The following is an 18,050-nucleotide window of genomic DNA, read 5'->3' as shown; positions in this document are numbered from 1 at the left end:
TAGCATTCACATTCCACGCCCACGTAAGCACAGCTCATTAACATTTAATTAAATATGCTTTTGAAAGCCTTGGAAATATGGACGTCACACTTATCGTAAGTTTGGAGCTTACTTGTAATAGACATTTAAAACAAAATCATTTTTGCTATACTCAAATGATATACCATTAAAATAATAGTCTAAAAATTATTCCTTACAACAAAAGAACTTAAAAATATTTAGCATGAAGCATGTCCTAAGAATTTCATTAAAAGAAAAAAAAAAGGAGATATTATATACCTCAAGTCTGTAAACTAAAACATAAAAATTCTCTTACCTCAATGGTGAATAGCTTCCTTTTTAATTTAAAAGCTAAGTCTTTGACGTCTGATTCATCACAAATCAAGTTATTAAGCCGAGGAATCTGCCGTATATGAATCAAACCTTGTGGATAAAAAATTAAAAGAAAAAAATTTAAAATGCTGTCATCAGATGCATAAATTAAAGAGTCTTACAGCAGAATCCTGTAAATTTACACACAAGCATCCTCCCCTTTTAAAACTGGAGCTTACTACCAGGAGCAATGAAGCAAATGGTGTGATTATACTCAAGTAATCAAGCAGAATAAGATAAACAGAAATCCTTGTGCGAGGAAAACTAATTGCACTTTGATACAGAAGTACAGATGTAAAGAGGGATCTTAATACTTGTCAAAACTACAGCCGGTTTGTGTGTGATTTTCTCTTGTATTTACAGTAAGCAAATATGGCTATCACCTTGCATGCTGCCCACGGCACCACTGAGTGATCTTTATTTTATTAAATGCACCAGTAAGCAGCCAGCAAAACAAGGCTTATGGGTTACTGATAACCAGTGAAGCACTAATGAAAAGTATTTCATTTTGTACCTTATTAATAACTTGAAAAAACCACTGAAGAAAACTACATATCAGAGCACACTCTAGGATCGAACATTAACCCCTATGCCATCCCAAGACACTCATTTCTATGGCATGTTAGACCTTTATGAAGCTGTTATAAGCTTTGCAACAGTGCTAGGTAAACCGTGAGCTTTGGCCTCTTGTCAGTAGAAACACTTGCTAATTTTTTCTGACAAGGGCACTGGATGGCTTTTGTGCAGCCTAATGTAGTTTCTGACTAAACTAGGGGTCATTTCCCACAGATGAAGACATGGAAGTTTCTTCAGTGCATCTTTCTGCCTGACTCAGCTCATATTTAAAAATCACCATCCGAAGGACATTGATCCCTAAACATGAGTAGAAAAGGCAAATTCCAGATTTGAACAAATAGATAAATCTTATTTATAGAACTGCTTCTCTAGTACAAGGTTTTGTGTGTTATGTTTGAATGCTTAGTAATGTATGTGTTAGTTTTAGCTTAAAAGTGTAAACCTCCAGGTACTTAACTTTAAAAACAGCCCTTCAAAAATAATTCACTAAAATATCTGTCTTAATTTTTTAAACTTAAAACAAATTGTAAAAGGTGTACCAAGAAGACAGGTTTTATCTATAAATTAAAAATATCTCATACATAGCTATTTAACAAAATATGTTTATTAGAAATAAGCACACTATACTCTTATTTGCACATTTCTCATTTTAACCTTACTTGTGCTTGTTTAGCTAACAATTACATCAAGAGGCCTTACAGAATAAATGAATAATTTCATCATCAGATCCTTCTTATTAACAGAAAGTTTACTAGTCATCAGAACCAAGCATAACTCTGTGGGGAACAATTTATCAATTTGGAGATTTTGGCACAAAGAATCATAGACTTTTAACCTTTAAAATCTTTTAATCAAAATAATATTTTTCAGATTTATTACTTTAATCGAATATTTTAATTATTTTAATTAATCTAATATTTTCAAGCTTATTAATTAAATTAATGAATTATTAAGATAATTTTTAACTACATTCATAAGCTCATAAACCTATAAGTGATACTCTCTATATAATTTATTAAGGTAATGCTCAAATGAATTGTTTTAAAAAATGGAAATAGTAATAAATTAAAGAAATAGTTAAATCTTAGTAGATCTCTTCTTATCATAATGAAAATATATATTAAATGAGTTATCTATAGTGTTAACCTTGGCATATACCATATGCACAATTATGCAAGTAAATGGTTGGGGGCAAATTATTTTACAGTAGCTTTTGCTCACAACTTACATTTCTAGCCTTTGAAAAAAATACCTGATTGTTAACTTATCCTATTTTATTATTTTTTTAAAGGTTGTATGCTGACTCCTCAAAGCACTGGCCAATTATCATATAAAGTATCTTACAAGTTTTAATCCTTTTTTAGTATGTAAACCAATAAAAAACCTGCCACAGTCTCACATAATCACAGTTTTAAACCATCTTGTAGCAGGCTTCATATAAGCTAGTAACTCTTTAGAGCATAAGTTTCCATGGAAGTATAAGTGTTCCACAATAATAATGGCAATAATTAATACATACTCAGAATAAGTAAATAGGTAAAAATTTGCTATTCATTACATTACATATTCAGCTGAGACCTAAAATACACATAACTGCTAAACATTTACTATTCAAATGGTTCTTTGTTAAAAAAACATATGGTTCTTTATTAAAAAAAAATCCCCAAATTAACCAAGTGACTAAAATACAATAAAAAAAAAAGTTAAAAGTCTGATGAATTTCCCTGTATTTATACTAGGGTGGCAATATTTTAAAATTTCTTCATAACTCAAAACTAATAACAAAATGAGTAAACAGAGAAAGGTACAAATTTAATCAAAGACGTTCAGTTTTTGAAAATGTGATTGACTAAGAATTTTTAAATATAATAATGTATGTATTTTATTATCATACAGCTAAGTTTTGTAAAATATAAACTGCTATCCCAAGCTCTTATTATTAGAATTAACATGATATTTATGTCAAACATGTCTAATAAGTATGACTGATTTCATGTAAACTTTAAGCCACTGGGACAACAAAATGTATGAGGGTACTTCAAAAAGTTCATAGAAAGATTTTTGAAGTGCCATTCTACATCTGACTGAGCCATGCCTTGGTACTTGGGTTTGACTCCTTTCAAACAATTATCATGGTCAGTAGCCTTGATGCAGTTTGGTGATAAACTGCCAAGGAAGATTGGCCAGGAACAGAAAACATTTAACAGACATGTTATAGAATAAAATTCATGCTACTTAACAGTAGATATTCTGACTGGACAGGATGCTTCCAGGTACCCTAGAAGCAGCCAGGGCATGCTCCTCTCATTATATAGGTGATGCTTACCATGATAATCCTTATATAATGGGTTAGTTTCTCTCTCAGAACCAATAAATGATTCCAGACCAACTACTGTATCTGACAAGTTTGTAACACGAGCAATAACTCCTTTGTTCTGCAAAACATGGAAATAAAACACTCATGTTATGTTTAAAAATATAACATCTATACAGTGCCACTATGCCATCTCAATGACAAATTGTTGTGAAGATAGATTATTAACAGAGAAATAACTTAAAAATTAAAACTTCTACAGGCTGAAAATTGGGTGGAAATATACCCTTAATTGAAAAATTCTGACTTATGTAGGTATGCTATTCTAATTCAAAAAGCTGAGGGAAGGGGGAATGTTAGTTGGAAGAAAACATAAATTGATTAGTTTTTATAGAAAACATAAATCGATTATCTGTCATTGTTTTAAGGGGCAAGGCTACCTTTATGCTCATATTCTATTATTTTTTAAATTACTTCACCCCTTGCCTATTGGAAAATCTGGCAGACACCAGGATTCAGAACCAATAAATGGTACAGGATAACATAAGTCAAGGGTCCCACTGTCGCCTGTCAGCTGGGACTAGGTCCCAGTCCTATAACAGCTGAGGTCCTCCGTGACATATTAGAAACATGGAAGGGTCTAGCTAAGAGGCTGCAACATGGCTAGCTCTGCAGTCTTCTGTTTTCTCTTTCCAGATGCTGCCATTTGGCTCTGGGATAACAATAAAAGCAAAGAAAAGACGGTAGAAGACTAGCACTTAGACTAGTAGCCTATACCTTATTTTCCAACACAACCTGAAATACTGCTAAACAATACATCTTAGGAACGTCACATTTTTTCCAGATTAAAACTAAAATACATTAATATGTTTCCAAATATAGTATGTCCAGTTATCAAGTAGAAAATATTTCTAAAATACCCATAATTTCATGGCTATAAAAATATAATCATCAAATACCCAGTAACTTTTTTTTGAATTATTTTATTTAATGGAAATTCAATATTCCTTTTAGCTCCTGAAAGGGTGGTACATCAGAAAACCTATTATGTGCTATAACACCTTAGAACATTTTTTCTGAAGACAGAGATAAGTTGAAAAATTTTTGTTTGTAAAATTTTGTAATTTTGAAACTCCCATTTTATACATTGGTAATGCCCACCAGTTTAAAAGAAAAGAATGGGAAATGTAAAACAGTCAAGAACATTTATCAGTTTGATGCTACTCTCCCTGTTAAAGAAGAGGCCAAATAAACAAAGATTTTCATTTTCTGAAAACATGATTGACTACTGAGCTTACTGGTATTCCTCTGTTTCTTGGGTCCCATTATGAAGACTGCATAAGAATGAAAAATAAGAGAGGGCTGGTCAATGTTAACTGACTCAGTATAAAATAAGTAGTAGCTTGTGTCACCAAACATTCTACTGAAATGACTGGTTAACTCAAATTTAGAGCAGTATGTGAAATTCCTCCATAAGAATGAATATGGTTATATAAAGTGTTTCGGCCTCTTCAAAAGAACCAGTAAAAATAATTATCCTTAATTGTCTTTAATACTTTCAATCACCAGGGTACACTAAGTATGGAAAAACAAACATAATTTGGAAATGACTATTATTTCCTAAGGCAATTTTTCATTCATTGGTGAGAAAATAATCCAGATTGATTCTTTACTTTCAGTTCTCTGCCACAGGGGATGGTCCAACTCCAGGAATAACAGGGGCTTCAGAGGCCATAAACATGTTCCTCGCAATATTTCTTTAGCCAAAGACCATTATATCAAACTCATCCAGGTTGGGTTTCAGCCAGTTATTCTTCACCCAAACAAAAATGTCTGCCAGACATTCCAACAGCTGGGAGACAGTTCACAATGAGTCAACTTGAAAATGATTCATTGTGCTGAGTACTGAACAATATTGTTGTGAGGGTGGGGTGTGGCTGGGTTGGTAGTAAAGGGTGAGAACAAGTGGGAGATGAAGAATAACCATGTGATTCGTCCATTAAGAAAAATCTTGGATAACAACCAGTAGGCTCTCATCTTTTCATTTTTAGGATAAACTCAACTGGGAAGAGTACTCCTGTCATGGATTCTCAGATGAACAAGCACTTTTAAAGGCTACTGACAAAATTTTTTAATCAAAAAGGTCAGATTTCCTTTTATCTATAAATAAAAGACTAAGGCTTTGTATCTAAAAATCTGAAGCTAAAAATAAAAGTCAATTTTTGTTAGAACTCAACTATACAAGATTTCAGTGATATCAACTAGGGCTTTCTCAATATGAATTATAGAAGTTGTAAGGTTTAAAGATGGTATAAATTTCAATTCTGTTAGTATATAAACAATGTACTATGTATTTAAATGGTCAACTTGACATTTGTTTATTTCAAAGAGGGTTTCCTTCCTTAATTTAAGCTTAAAATTTACTAATAAACCATTAAATGGCCTATAATATTTATCAACTTCATAGATCTTTTTAAGGTAGTTTGTGGGACATAAAAAAAAACAATTATCTACATTGAAGAAGAAAACTAATGAATTCAAGATATAAAAGGTATGTACAGCCTGGATTTCAAGATTTCTCCGAAACTCATTCATATATTTCATTTATCATATTTTTATGTTCCATAGGTTTACATCATAGTTATTAACTATAAACTACATTCTACTTTAAAAGCTTTCATGAAATATTAGAACAAGAATAAACTTTTAATCATACTGTTACAATAAAATAAGTTATATTTAATATGACCTTACTGCTTTCTGCACAGCTATTTGGCAAAATAATTTATATAACGTGGCAAACCAGATTGTGAAAGTTGTACAGATATCTAAAAAACATCTGTACAAAAACGAGCAATGGAAATTATAGAAGAATAAGATAAACATTTCAGACCAAGATAAACTTTATTTTTATTATAAGTTAATTCAATCTTATAGTTATTTGTAGGAGTATAAAAGATTTTGGGCATGTAAATGTACATATTTTTTAAAACGTTAAAAAAGTAACTTCTGTATCTCCAAGATACATAAGGAATATTATTGTCCATTGATATAATTTACTTTAAAATCATTCTTGTCAAAAGGTCTTTCAAATTATAATATTAATACTAAATGGTCTTTTAGATAAAGGTAGATGGATTTATTTAAAAGAATCTAAAATTAACAGCTTTTAAAAAAACCCTTAAAAGCATAATAATCACAATTTACTGTAGCAGAAATACACTATAAATAATAAATTGTCACGAACAGCAGTGTTCAGAAAGCTTTAGCATAATGATCTGAGCAGAGGCCTTGAAACTGGAACTTCCACATTCTCATCCTAACAGATTCCGTTTCTATGTTTTTGATAGCCAAGATGCAAAACCTCTTTGGTCTTTAGTATATAATTGGAAATGGAGAAGTAAAGATATTTGTGCATTAATTACTTAGACATAAATTTGAAAATAATTTTTGTGTTAATTTTGAAGTTGTTACATTATAGCTTTCAATAAGGAAGATTTGAGAAAGGATGTTCAGAATTCACTAGTATGAGTAAATTAAGGGTTATAGTGTATGTGTGGCACATACATTGCCCAAGTATGTACAATGATATTGCCACCCCTCCTTCTTGCCCATTTGGATATGAAAATCAAGGATGGCTCAAAAATCCTTCTTATACTAGACAAATCTCCCTTTGCTCCTGGGTGAAAGTTGTCAGATCTGGATAGTAGCCAAGACATGAGTAGGAGGGAAGCCAAAAGAGAAGAGAGCCAGTGTCCTGGAGTTTTAAGAGTTTAGCAGTCTCAAATAGCATTGTTATCAAGTTACGTAAAAGGCTCTTAAAACTTTCTGTTGCAGTGTAATTCCTTAATTATTTAAATTTAAAGGGCTGGCCAGTTAGCTCAGTTGGTAAGAGCATGGTGTTATAACATCAAGGTCAAGGGTGCGGATCCCCTACTGACCAGCTGCCCCTTCCACTCCCCTAAAAGTAAAATATGTCAAATTATTAAATGTTGTTGCAAATAAACAAGACAAATCAGATTGTCCAGTCTTCTACCTTTGCATTCCAAATTTAATTTCACAAAAACTTCAGTTTTTGTTTTGACTGCTCCTTGTTTGGCTTCATAAAGTGTTTCCTGCTCGCTTTTATAGAATGACAACACATTTTTTTATTAGGATACGCCAAATCTATTAAATCAATTTTAAATTAAGGGAGATTACTTTAATGTTCCCTTTCAATTCAAAGTGTATAAAACCCAAACTATATAAATTTTGTCAAGAGATAAAAACTCAACTACTGCCATATAAAGCTCCCACAATTTTCTAATAAAAATAGTTCAGATACCTATTTAGAGTTCCCAAGTAACAATCAGAATACCTCAAACCCTGAATATTTTCTTATTTTCTTAGACTAATTATCTCAACAACATAAAAGATGCAATTTGTACCAATACAATATACATTTCCAGGAAAAAGGATTAAGAAGTAATTAACCAATAACTTAATAATCAAAAGAACAAACTGATATAAAGCATTTATGCAATGCCTCAAGTAGGAATAAGTTCTTGGGTTACTCAATTTATGCTATTTAAGAAAGATAGTGGGCACGAAATGAAAGGAAGAGCTCCCATTTGAGTATGGCACAAATAATGGATTTGGGACTACAACAGCGTGGAAGCACTATGATTAGTTAATGTTGGAGAATTAAAGAAATATTTAAGTTACTTTATGTTTGACCCCTAGTACATGATATAATGCACATGAGGGAGGGGGACAGGTGGGAATCTTCATGAGAAATGTAAGTATGGAATGCTCAACAGCTCAATTTATAACACTTTCTGAAAAATGATACACATAGAAACATGACATATTAGAATTTTTGACATTTCTTTGTCATGTAATCCCAAAATTAACTTGAATCAAAGGATAAATCTAGGGATTTTAATGAGGCATTTGTTTTTCCATGCTTAAATTCTCCATTAAATGAGGTATTTGTTTTTCCATGCTTAAATTTCATAGAAATCAAGACTATGAAATAATAAAATTATTTATACTATTTGTAACTTTTTACAAACTTGCCCTACCTTCCCTAGAGTTGTCACTTACTTTTGTGAATTAGGTTTTAAAAATGTGATACTGGGGAAATAATTATGCTCAAAATTATTTTGAATTTAATAAAGAATATCATTTTATCAGATAAAAGTACACTAATGTATATTTGAAATAAATTATGAAAGTGTTTGATTAAATCTTTCCAGATTTAACACTGAACTTTATTCAAAGTCACAGTTAATTTTAGAAGATAGAGGAGCTTTTGTAAATTAAAAAATTCTAAGTGTAACACACTCTCTTGGTAGCATCATACACTGACATTCATGTAAGAAAATCATAAAACAAACATATTTTGGTTTTTTCCCCCTAAAACTTAAAATATATTCAGAAAGGAGCTAATGGCAAATATACTCAACCCCAATGATGAAAGAACTTGCTAAATTGTCACATTTTATTATGAATAAGCAATGGAGCTTTTTTTGCTTTCTATCTGATCAAACACTTGGTATGCTAAGCTAAATTTTGGTATGAAAATGTTGGTTCTTTATAACTGAGGCTCTTTTTTTTTTTAAGAACACATGATTTTTTTTTCTTAGAACACATCATTTTATTTTCACAAATATTGCTTACATTTATACTGGCCTCAAGTACTCCATACTTTGCAGACATCTGTCTATTTATATATTTATGTTTTGTTTCTTTTTCAGTAGGTTACTTTAGTAAACATTTCTAAAAAGTCTTACATATTCTGAAACTCTCAGCAATGGGATGAACAACATAGTGTAATGAATGCGGCAGACAGTATAATGGTATAATACTCAAAATTAATTTTAAACATTTTTCATAACTATACCTCATTTAGCTTCATATTATGGAAATTATCCACAGAGAAATTCGTGTATATTCTGTCCTTAAAGATATTTTATGGGTAACTTCCTAAATAAGAAATTTCTTCTTACTGCTTTATACTTGAAACCTTTAAAATGCAATTCATCGATGCCCCAAAAGCTCACAACCTGCCTGGAAAAACAATCACTAATATCCAAATACCGAAAAGAGCATCCAGCTGATTTTTGTGATGCAGTGGCAGGTTAAAGATACTAAAGTTTAAAATCAGCTTAGAATAATCCCATATTGAGTATAAAATTATAGCCTGTCATCAGAAACAGGCTGACAGAGCCAGGTCCAGATGGGAGACTGGCTGGGAAAAAGGCTGAGGCAGGTGGGAAAATGATGGGAAACTGACGGAAGACAGGACTACTCCCTCTGCTGGCAAGGCCCTCACCTGCTTGAATTTTTAACTAATGAATAGCTTTTCTTTAATTATTTAAGATATAACCAATAAATTATGTAAGGTGTCCCCCTTTCAGTTGGCTGTCTTTTGTTTGCACATTTTCAAACTCACGGTATCCTACTTTCACCAGACTAAACTGTCAGAGATATAGGAATCCAATGTTTCACCAGGAGGTCCAATTATTTATCCTGTAATTTAATTGCATCATAAGCATATGCAAATATAGCATTGCTTTTATAATATAAGGTCTTTAAAAATTAAGAATTCCTTTGAATTATGTTTTTTTGATATACACACTTTCTTGAAGAAAAAAAAAATTACTGGGCTACAGACTTCACAATCTCTTTCTCAGGCTCTGCATAATGCCCCGTAATGAAATAATATAGAAATGAACCATATAAATCAACTATACAGGGAACAAGGAAACAGCATGTCACAGCAAAACAGCATAGATGTACAGCGCCAAACCTATCTGATAATCTAATGATCTGAGTTTACAGATATTATGTACTAATATGTTAAGAAATTAAGAATGAATGTTTACACAAAAAATTTGCTAAATTTTACAGAAAAATTATTCAATATTTGATTTTCAATGTAAGTTAATAGCTGCAGCAAAAACATTTAGTAAAAATCTGTTCTAAGATTTTGGCCTACAACCAGAAGCTCCCAGAACAGGAGGGATCAGCTTTTTCACCCACTGTTCTCATCTGAATCCTGGCTTAAAAGCTATTCCAGCTCCCAGCTTTCCAGAAGGCTCCATCCCAGGAATCCTTGCCTGCCATTTGGTTTGCTGATTTTAATCTCTCAGGACTTTCTTACAGTGGCTCTACTATGCTGAACTGGCACTTGCTTCTAGAAGTGAGTTATTATTAAACCTGTAGGTCAATTGTGGCACTAACAACTCTTTGGAAGCTTTCAGCCACAGTGTACAATTTGCTAGTCTAATTAAATATTAATTCTAAGTGTTACATTTTGTGGCTAAGAGCTTTTATTTTCCATCATCAGCCTGGAAGAGAAAGAGGTTACAAGGCTAATTTAATCTCTCCCCTCGTCCTCCCCAACATTAAAGATTTACTACATAGGGTGCAAACGCATTATTAAAGAAACAAGAACTTAATAGTAATGTAATTAATAGCAAAGGGCTAAAACATAACATTGAAATATAATATCTGACCTGATACTTAAGCAACTTTAAATTAAAATTAGTTACAAGCATGTTTTCCCTCAACATTAAGAAATAAATATAATCCTTTTTCGAAGACGGTAATCTTTCTCTAAGGGAAGGTATGCATCCATGTATATAAACAGGAATAATTTGAAACTCACATTTTTATGGGTACTTTTCAGAAAGCTTGTAACACCAAAGATGAAAAGCTTAAAATTTTATTGTAAAATAAATGTAAAATTAAATAAAAACTTCTTTTCTGTACACAAAAATTGATGTAGAAGAAAATCTATAATTAAAACAATGTAAAAGATCCTTTTTCTTTCATTCTACCATGTTCAAATAAACTAAACACACAGGTCCCTCCCCTCTTCTGCTCCCAGAACAGTTGTGTCCATGTCTGGACACTGGGCATTATAAAGACTACACAGTCCAGCAGCCAAATATTCCATATGTCTAAACAGATGATGATCTCCATACTGTGATGAGACATTTCACGATTTATATCATTGATACATTTGAAAAGTTTGGCCTTAAATAACCCGTTAGCTAATAACTATTACCACTACAGGAACTACAGAATGAATCACAATATGAACTATAACATCAAAAAAGGTTTTTTAGAGAAAGCAAAAAAAATTAAAACGAAAATTATTATTTTTTTATGGTTTATTAAATATGCTATTATTCTTATGGCTTATTAAATATTTAGTTGGTTAAATCAAGTATAATAAAAGGTTTCTAAATCATATTTTTTCTTTTAAAGATGCATATGAATCTTAATGACAATTTAAAATATATCCTGCTCTTATTTAAAATGCATATTTATACAAGACAAAATGATACATATATTGCTAATAATGCTCTACATGGACAAAAATTTATAGATAATTTGGAGTTTAATTGTGAAAAAAGTTGCAATCATCCTTGACCAAGAAAGTAAATTACATACACAAACAAGCTATGATTTGATTGAAAAAATTAAACAGATACCAGCATGTATAGTCTAAAACAGAAGAAAATAATATGTAGCTATAATAATTTGTAAGTCTCAAGCCTTTGTTATTTTAAAGAAAAACAGACTCTGTTTACAACTCACTAGACTTATATGAAGTTACTGGAATTTGACAAGTATGGTGTGAAATTAAAATAGGTTTAATCATTTCAGTTCATTTAAAAAAATTGCTTCTTTTTAAATATGTCAATTTCCTAAAATCAATTTCAGAGTGGTTAAGAAGATGTAGAAAAATTAAAGGCATTTTCTCAGTTGAGAAGGTCTTGATTAAGGAAAGAACTGATGAAAAAATGATATGCAGAATATCTTTATCTTTTGGTAATAACATCTACGATCAATAAGTAATTTTCATTCTCAAATATTCTCCTTAATAAAGTACATTTAAAAAGACAATTTAGAATAGATTAATTTATTTGACAGAAGGCGGTGTTGTGCTTTCCTCTAATGATGCTCATATCGACAATTACATAAAAAATATTTCCACAAATTTTATAGTTGAAAACTCACAAATGTCTATTGTTTCTTTGCCATGCAATTATTCTTAGTTTTTGTTTTAAGAATAAAAGATTTCACATTGAGGGAAATTCACAAGGCCATTGGAGTCCATGTTTCATAATCCCATATTAATGGTTAGCTCTAGAGCAATCCATTGCTTGACTTAGAGTTTAGCTGCTAAAATAATCACCATGAACACAAAAGTTTATGGAGGTGGAAAGGTTTGTTCTGAATTTCTTTACACAGAAACTCCATATCATTCACTTCAGTGGGTTCAAAGCTCTAATACATTAATATTATAGAAGATTAATTTTAAAACACATGAATTAAAATAACATAATAAATAAAACCTCATTCAATTTTTAAGAGACATATAACAAGCCCTTTCCTTCCTGCTTTTCATCAGAAAACAAATTTACCTTGGTATAAGCTAACTAATGTTGGTAATAGTTTTCTTCAATGAGACTGCTGGAGGAAAAAAAAATCTATGGATCAAATTATTGTAAAACAGTGTGTATATGAATAAAAAGTGAATGAGGCTATTAATCGTCCAAGTGCCAATGATGGCAAATAAAAATATGCTATCGGCTAGTTTCAAATCTGAAATCTGTTCCGAATAAAAGAAGGTTTAAATAGTTTACCAACTAATTTTCTGTAAGCAAGTATATTAAATGCTAGCAATAGAATTACTCTAGAATGAAAAATATTATTTCATATTTTATCATCAATAATGTCAAAAAAGTTTTCATTCCTGCATTTTTATAGTTAAGGAGAAATTTATGTATTGTTTATATTTAAAAATTCCTTAAAAGTGAAGATCATGACAGCTTGAATAAAGATTAGCAATAATAAAAAGTAAATTTTCTTTTTGAAAGGAAATCTGTGAGAAAGGTATAGAAAAATAACCTTCTCTATTTTAATTACAGTTCTAAGTGTTTCAATGTTTATTTCCTGACAGTTTCAGGTAAAAGTGCTTTTAATCAATAAAAAGTACAAATCAGGTACAACCTGTCATAGCCTGTGTAAAAAAAATGCATAAAGTGGGGAAAACGTATTTTCCTTTCACCTCACTAATAAAATCATAATAAGGCATAAAGTTTTTATTTCCAAAAAGAATAGGTGTTATTGGTCATCATTTTCTCAAGCACACGACTGTCACCAGAAATTGAAAATAAAATTAACTTAAAAAGCACAAATGTTTGCATAATGTGGAGGTAGATGACAAATTTCACTAGTAGTAAACCAGTTCCCATTTACAGACTCCCCAAAATTACAGTTTATATCTTGCTAGATATGGAAATCGAGCAGTATCCTATTACAACTGCTTTTAAAGTGATCACTTTGCAAAAAAACTAATTAAAAAGTTTCAAAGGGGCAAAAACATTTCTGTTTCTAACAGTAGGTGGGAAAAAAGCAGCGGAATGTTCAATGTAGCTAAAATATAACAACTTTGAATATGGAAATTTATACTTAAGTTTTTAAAAGTTGAAATAATATAATTAAAATAATATGTAGGAACAGTTTAAAGACAGGGTTTTAGTTATTTTTCTAGATGTAACCTTTCTTCTTTTTTTTTTTTTTTTTCAACCTACAACAACCTTCACTCGACAACAGTTTTGAACAGTTGAGTTGTGAGAATGTGAGCAGCTGCGGTTATTATAACTAAAGGTCTGTCTACTGCTTGAGTCTGAGAGACCACATGTTCGGCTGTCCTCTCATCTTGCCATCCTCACCAATTAACTATTAACATGGAGGGCTGTACACATGCTCTTGGGGGCTCTTTAACAGGCTTCTTGGCGAGTGGAACAACTACACAGCAGGGATCTGGGAACTGAGTAATGCTGGAATATAGGGGAGCCATCCGTAGTTCTGCTCCTAATGACACTTTACTCCATAGTTCAGCATGTAACAAAGTCTGTATTTAACTTAGCCATTTTCACATACATTTAGTACAATGTCTTTGGGCAGGTACTAAAACTATATTCTTGCAAGACACGATATAAGTAATAATACTTATGCTCAGGGAAAATTGTTTAAGACTATATGTCTATTTTAAAACATTCATAATATATTTGCTGAATAATTTTAGTGTTTTCTTAACAGATATGTAGAATTTACCTTTATACATTTGTTTCAAAGTATGCTTATCATTTTTTCCTGTGCTGTTATAGAAATAAACTTTAACTCAAAGGAAATTAAAGATTTCACGTTCAAAGTTGTGAGGCTGGGACAAAATACTTCAAATGCAAATTTAAAAATAATTATTGTTCACTCTACTTGCAAAAGTCATATTATAACAATACGTTAAAATCAGTTTTGAACCTGTGTCATTGTTTTCCCTATTTTAACTTTTTCCCATCTTTGCAATTTCCTTAACTATGTGTTCATTCCCTACAATGAAATTAAACATGGGAAGCATGCCAAAAGTATAATAAAGGGTAACTAATCATTACTGTATAAGTCTGACAGAATGCTAATAACTAAACTAAGAACACTGATTGGCTGGTTTACTAATCTAAGAGAGAAAGGTATTTTATATACTTTTAATCTAGTGTTATTTTATATAATATATTCAAATAAAGGTACTAAAATGCTGTTATCTATAGATGTTGAATTATATGACAAAATTTCCAAGGATTTTACACTACATTTCTATTTACTGTCAGAACCACTTTATTATCAACTCCCAAGCTTAAATGTCCAAATACTTACACACACTATTTTTCTGTTCCATCTTATCTTTACATTGCTGAAAAAGCTCATGGGAATAGGAACATTGTCTTGTTTACTACCATATCCCCACAGGTGCCTAGAACAGTGCCTGCAATATTTGTTGAACGAATAAATAAGCTAAATTAGGGTTGGCCAGTTAGCTCGGTTGCTTAGAGCAGTGTTGTAATACCAAGGTCAAGGGTTTGGATACCAATACCGCCAGCTACCAAGGAAAAAAAAGCTAAATTAAACTTAATGACTCAATCAACAATTAAACCCTGAGTTACAGTCTCCAGAGATGGCACTGGTCATAGTGGAAAGGAAACTGATATATGATGTTAAAGGAGTCTTGTTACAACATGGTGATGCTACTGAGATCTGGAAGGCCATCTGACTTCATCTATGTTTCCTGTTCCATCTCAGGACTAACCTATGAGAAGACCCTGTGAATGTCTTTCATAAAAAGAGGTGGAAAGCTGAAGATTTCTACTGCTTTAAGGTGTTTAAACTTGTACACCTTTTTTTTTATGGCCTGATCTCTCTTCAAATTCCTAATTTTAGAGGTCTAAGTAATAAGAGTAATGATGACAATTGCTAATGTACACTGAATGCCTACTGTGTGCCAGGACTGTGTCAACACATGTTAGTGCCATCCTCTCAATTGGGTATTTTTTGCCCTATTTTTACAGATAAAGAAACCGAGGCTGAGAAAGTTAAAATGTGACTAAGACCACATAATTAATTGGGCCTATCTGCCTCCCATTTATATCACTGAATATTACTTTGCACACAGTCTATTTCTTAATTTTGACTCAATTTTAGTACCTTTATTGAATAAGCAGCACGGCATGGTGGTTAAGAGTACAGTAATCAGAGGGGGAGGGCTTAAATCTAAATCCTGTCACTCATTAGCTGTGTAATTTTAGGAGAAGATAATGATAGTACCAACCATATGGGGTTATTATGAGGATTAAATGAGTTAATATTTGAAAAGAGTTTAGTACTGCAACTGGTTCATGGTAATCACTATGCAAGTTTTTATTAAGTACAATCACAGTCCCCTGTTTGTGTGTATTCATATCTTTGATTAGTTTTCTTAGCATACTGCCATACTGCTTCCAATGCTTATTCTCTTGACTTAGCCTAAAGATTGTGATTTTCCCTGCTAGTCTTTGAAAGTTTTTAGGAGTTTTATCCCCTATTTATATCATGATTGGTTTGAACAAACTAAGGTTTACATTTTTTCCTAAACATTTCGATATAAAAATAAATATATAGTAAGACATCACTTTTAAAGAGCGAGGGAATAATTTAGTTTTATAGCACAATTAATGGTAGAGCCAGAAGCCTACTATATGATAGCTTTGCAAAATTGTCTAGGGAGGAGAGTATGGAAAATGGGAAAATTTTAGAAGGTTGTGCAGCTTTTTAAAAGCTGTGTCATGGGAGGGGGGAGAGGGAAGAGGGAGGGAGGTTTCGGTGATGGGACATAATAATCAACTACATTGTATATTGACAAAATAAAAATTAAAAAAAAAAAAGCTGTGTCATAACTCTTGGTCACACTATGTAACTTTGTAACTTTATATCATTACCAAAGTCTGATCCTATTTTTTGCGATTTCCATTTCAAAGTAGTTTCTTTACTGGCATGCTAAAAAGTGTAAGTTTAAACCATATCTCTTCCAGTTATACAAGAGCTTAAAATATCTGTAAAATATCTAAATTAAAATATTGCTTCATGTTCAGGTATTCAGTTCACTTCGTCATTCAATCATTATTGAATCAGTGGTGTAGACAGGCTGACTTGAGGTCACCTGACAGTGACACTATCACTGCTGCTCCTTTAAACAGAGGCTAAAGAAATCACTGTCACAGACATCCACAATGGGGTTGGAATCTCTTCTCTAAGTAATAAAGATGATCACCAACAAAATGGCTTCTCAAAAGTGTTTTCCTTTTTTTTTGTTTTTCCACATAAGTGCCTTTGGAATAAAAATTTTAAATTACATATATACATATGTTTATTTTATAACTGTTTTTCTTTACTTTGCAATTATGCAAAAGGAAATATACTTTCATCTTTTTTTCTCCCTTGTCTGGAATGGAAATTCTTGCTTAATCTTTCGCATGTACTAATTTGTAAGATTTTACAATGATACTTTTCTCTTTTAAAATGCTGAATAATAGCAATGTTAGCCAAGAACTTTTTGTCCTAGTGGAAAGGTAGTGTCATCAAAGGTAGTTAATAATTCAAAACGCATAAAGATGTACTGTGACAGAGGGGAAAGAGTCTAAGTCTTAAAGTTAAACAGATCTGAGTTTGAATAACAGCTTTAAATGTGTAATACAATGTGATATTGGAGAATCATTTAACTTCAGTTTACTCTTCTTTGCAGTTAACATCACAGTTATCTTGCAGGGTTTTTTGATGATTAGGGAACCTACATAACCTAACAGTGAAGACGGTGGAGTACAGAGTCAGGGAAAGACACTGGCTCTGCCACTTATTATTGAGTGACCTTCTGAGAACAGAGTAGAAACTACCAATTTGACAGTGTTGTCAAAATTCAAGGACAAAATGCTTGTAAAGTGCTTTGCATGTAATATGTGTCTAATAAATATTTGTAGTAGCAGTATGAGTTGCAGTATTTTCACTAGTATCTGATAAATGCTTCAGGTTTATTTATCATCAAAATCAAGAAGCTCTTTATGTCTAAACTCTTATTAAAGTATTAACTTTACAACAACTTATTACTAACAATTAAAACAATACAAGCATGTGTATAAGGTCTAAGATGATTAGAGAAAAGAGTTTCCTGACTTTTACACAATTTTAAGCACATAATAAGTTAGGTTCAGGCATGATTTGTCAAAGCCCTTAATGGACAACTGAGTTATCCTCTCATGACTACTGTAAATAAATTCTGCTGGCCAAGGAGTCAAAGTTCACTTATTTATGCCAAACTTTTCAGTCATAGTATTAAAATATGCTATATATGCTGTACATAATTAATGTAACTAAATGACATTTTAGCAAATTTGTCATTTTTGTAAAATGACATTTAGTAACT

The 18,050-nt window shown here is 31.6% G+C and overlaps 1 protein-coding gene across 1 annotated transcript in view; it reads right to left on the bottom strand.

Annotated features, from left to right (window-relative positions):
• Window positions 1–316: 316 nt before the first annotated feature.
• The window catches only part of ELP4 (elongator acetyltransferase complex subunit 4), a gene marked incomplete at its 3' end in the record, with an annotated part of 116,599 nt that continues 98,865 nt past the window's right edge, over window positions 317–18,050 (bottom strand). Inside the window, exons 8-9 of the mRNA XM_008574745.1 lie at window positions 3,275–3,383; window positions 317–423 (exon numbers count right to left, since the gene is read on the bottom strand). Of these exons, the coding sequence (XP_008572967.1) occupies window positions 317–423; window positions 3,275–3,383 (216 nt within the window). The remainder of the gene's footprint in view (window positions 424–3,274; window positions 3,384–18,050) is intronic.

The sequence above is a fragment of the Galeopterus variegatus genome, unplaced genomic scaffold (genome assembly GCF_000696425.1).
Source record: "Galeopterus variegatus unplaced genomic scaffold, G_variegatus-3.0.2 Scaffold1095, whole genome shotgun sequence".
In the NCBI taxonomy this organism is placed as follows: Eukaryota; Metazoa; Chordata; class Mammalia; order Dermoptera; family Cynocephalidae; genus Galeopterus; species Galeopterus variegatus.
The sequence above is the reverse complement of the archived record's forward strand: the minus strand, read 5'-3'. Positions and strand labels throughout refer to the sequence as shown.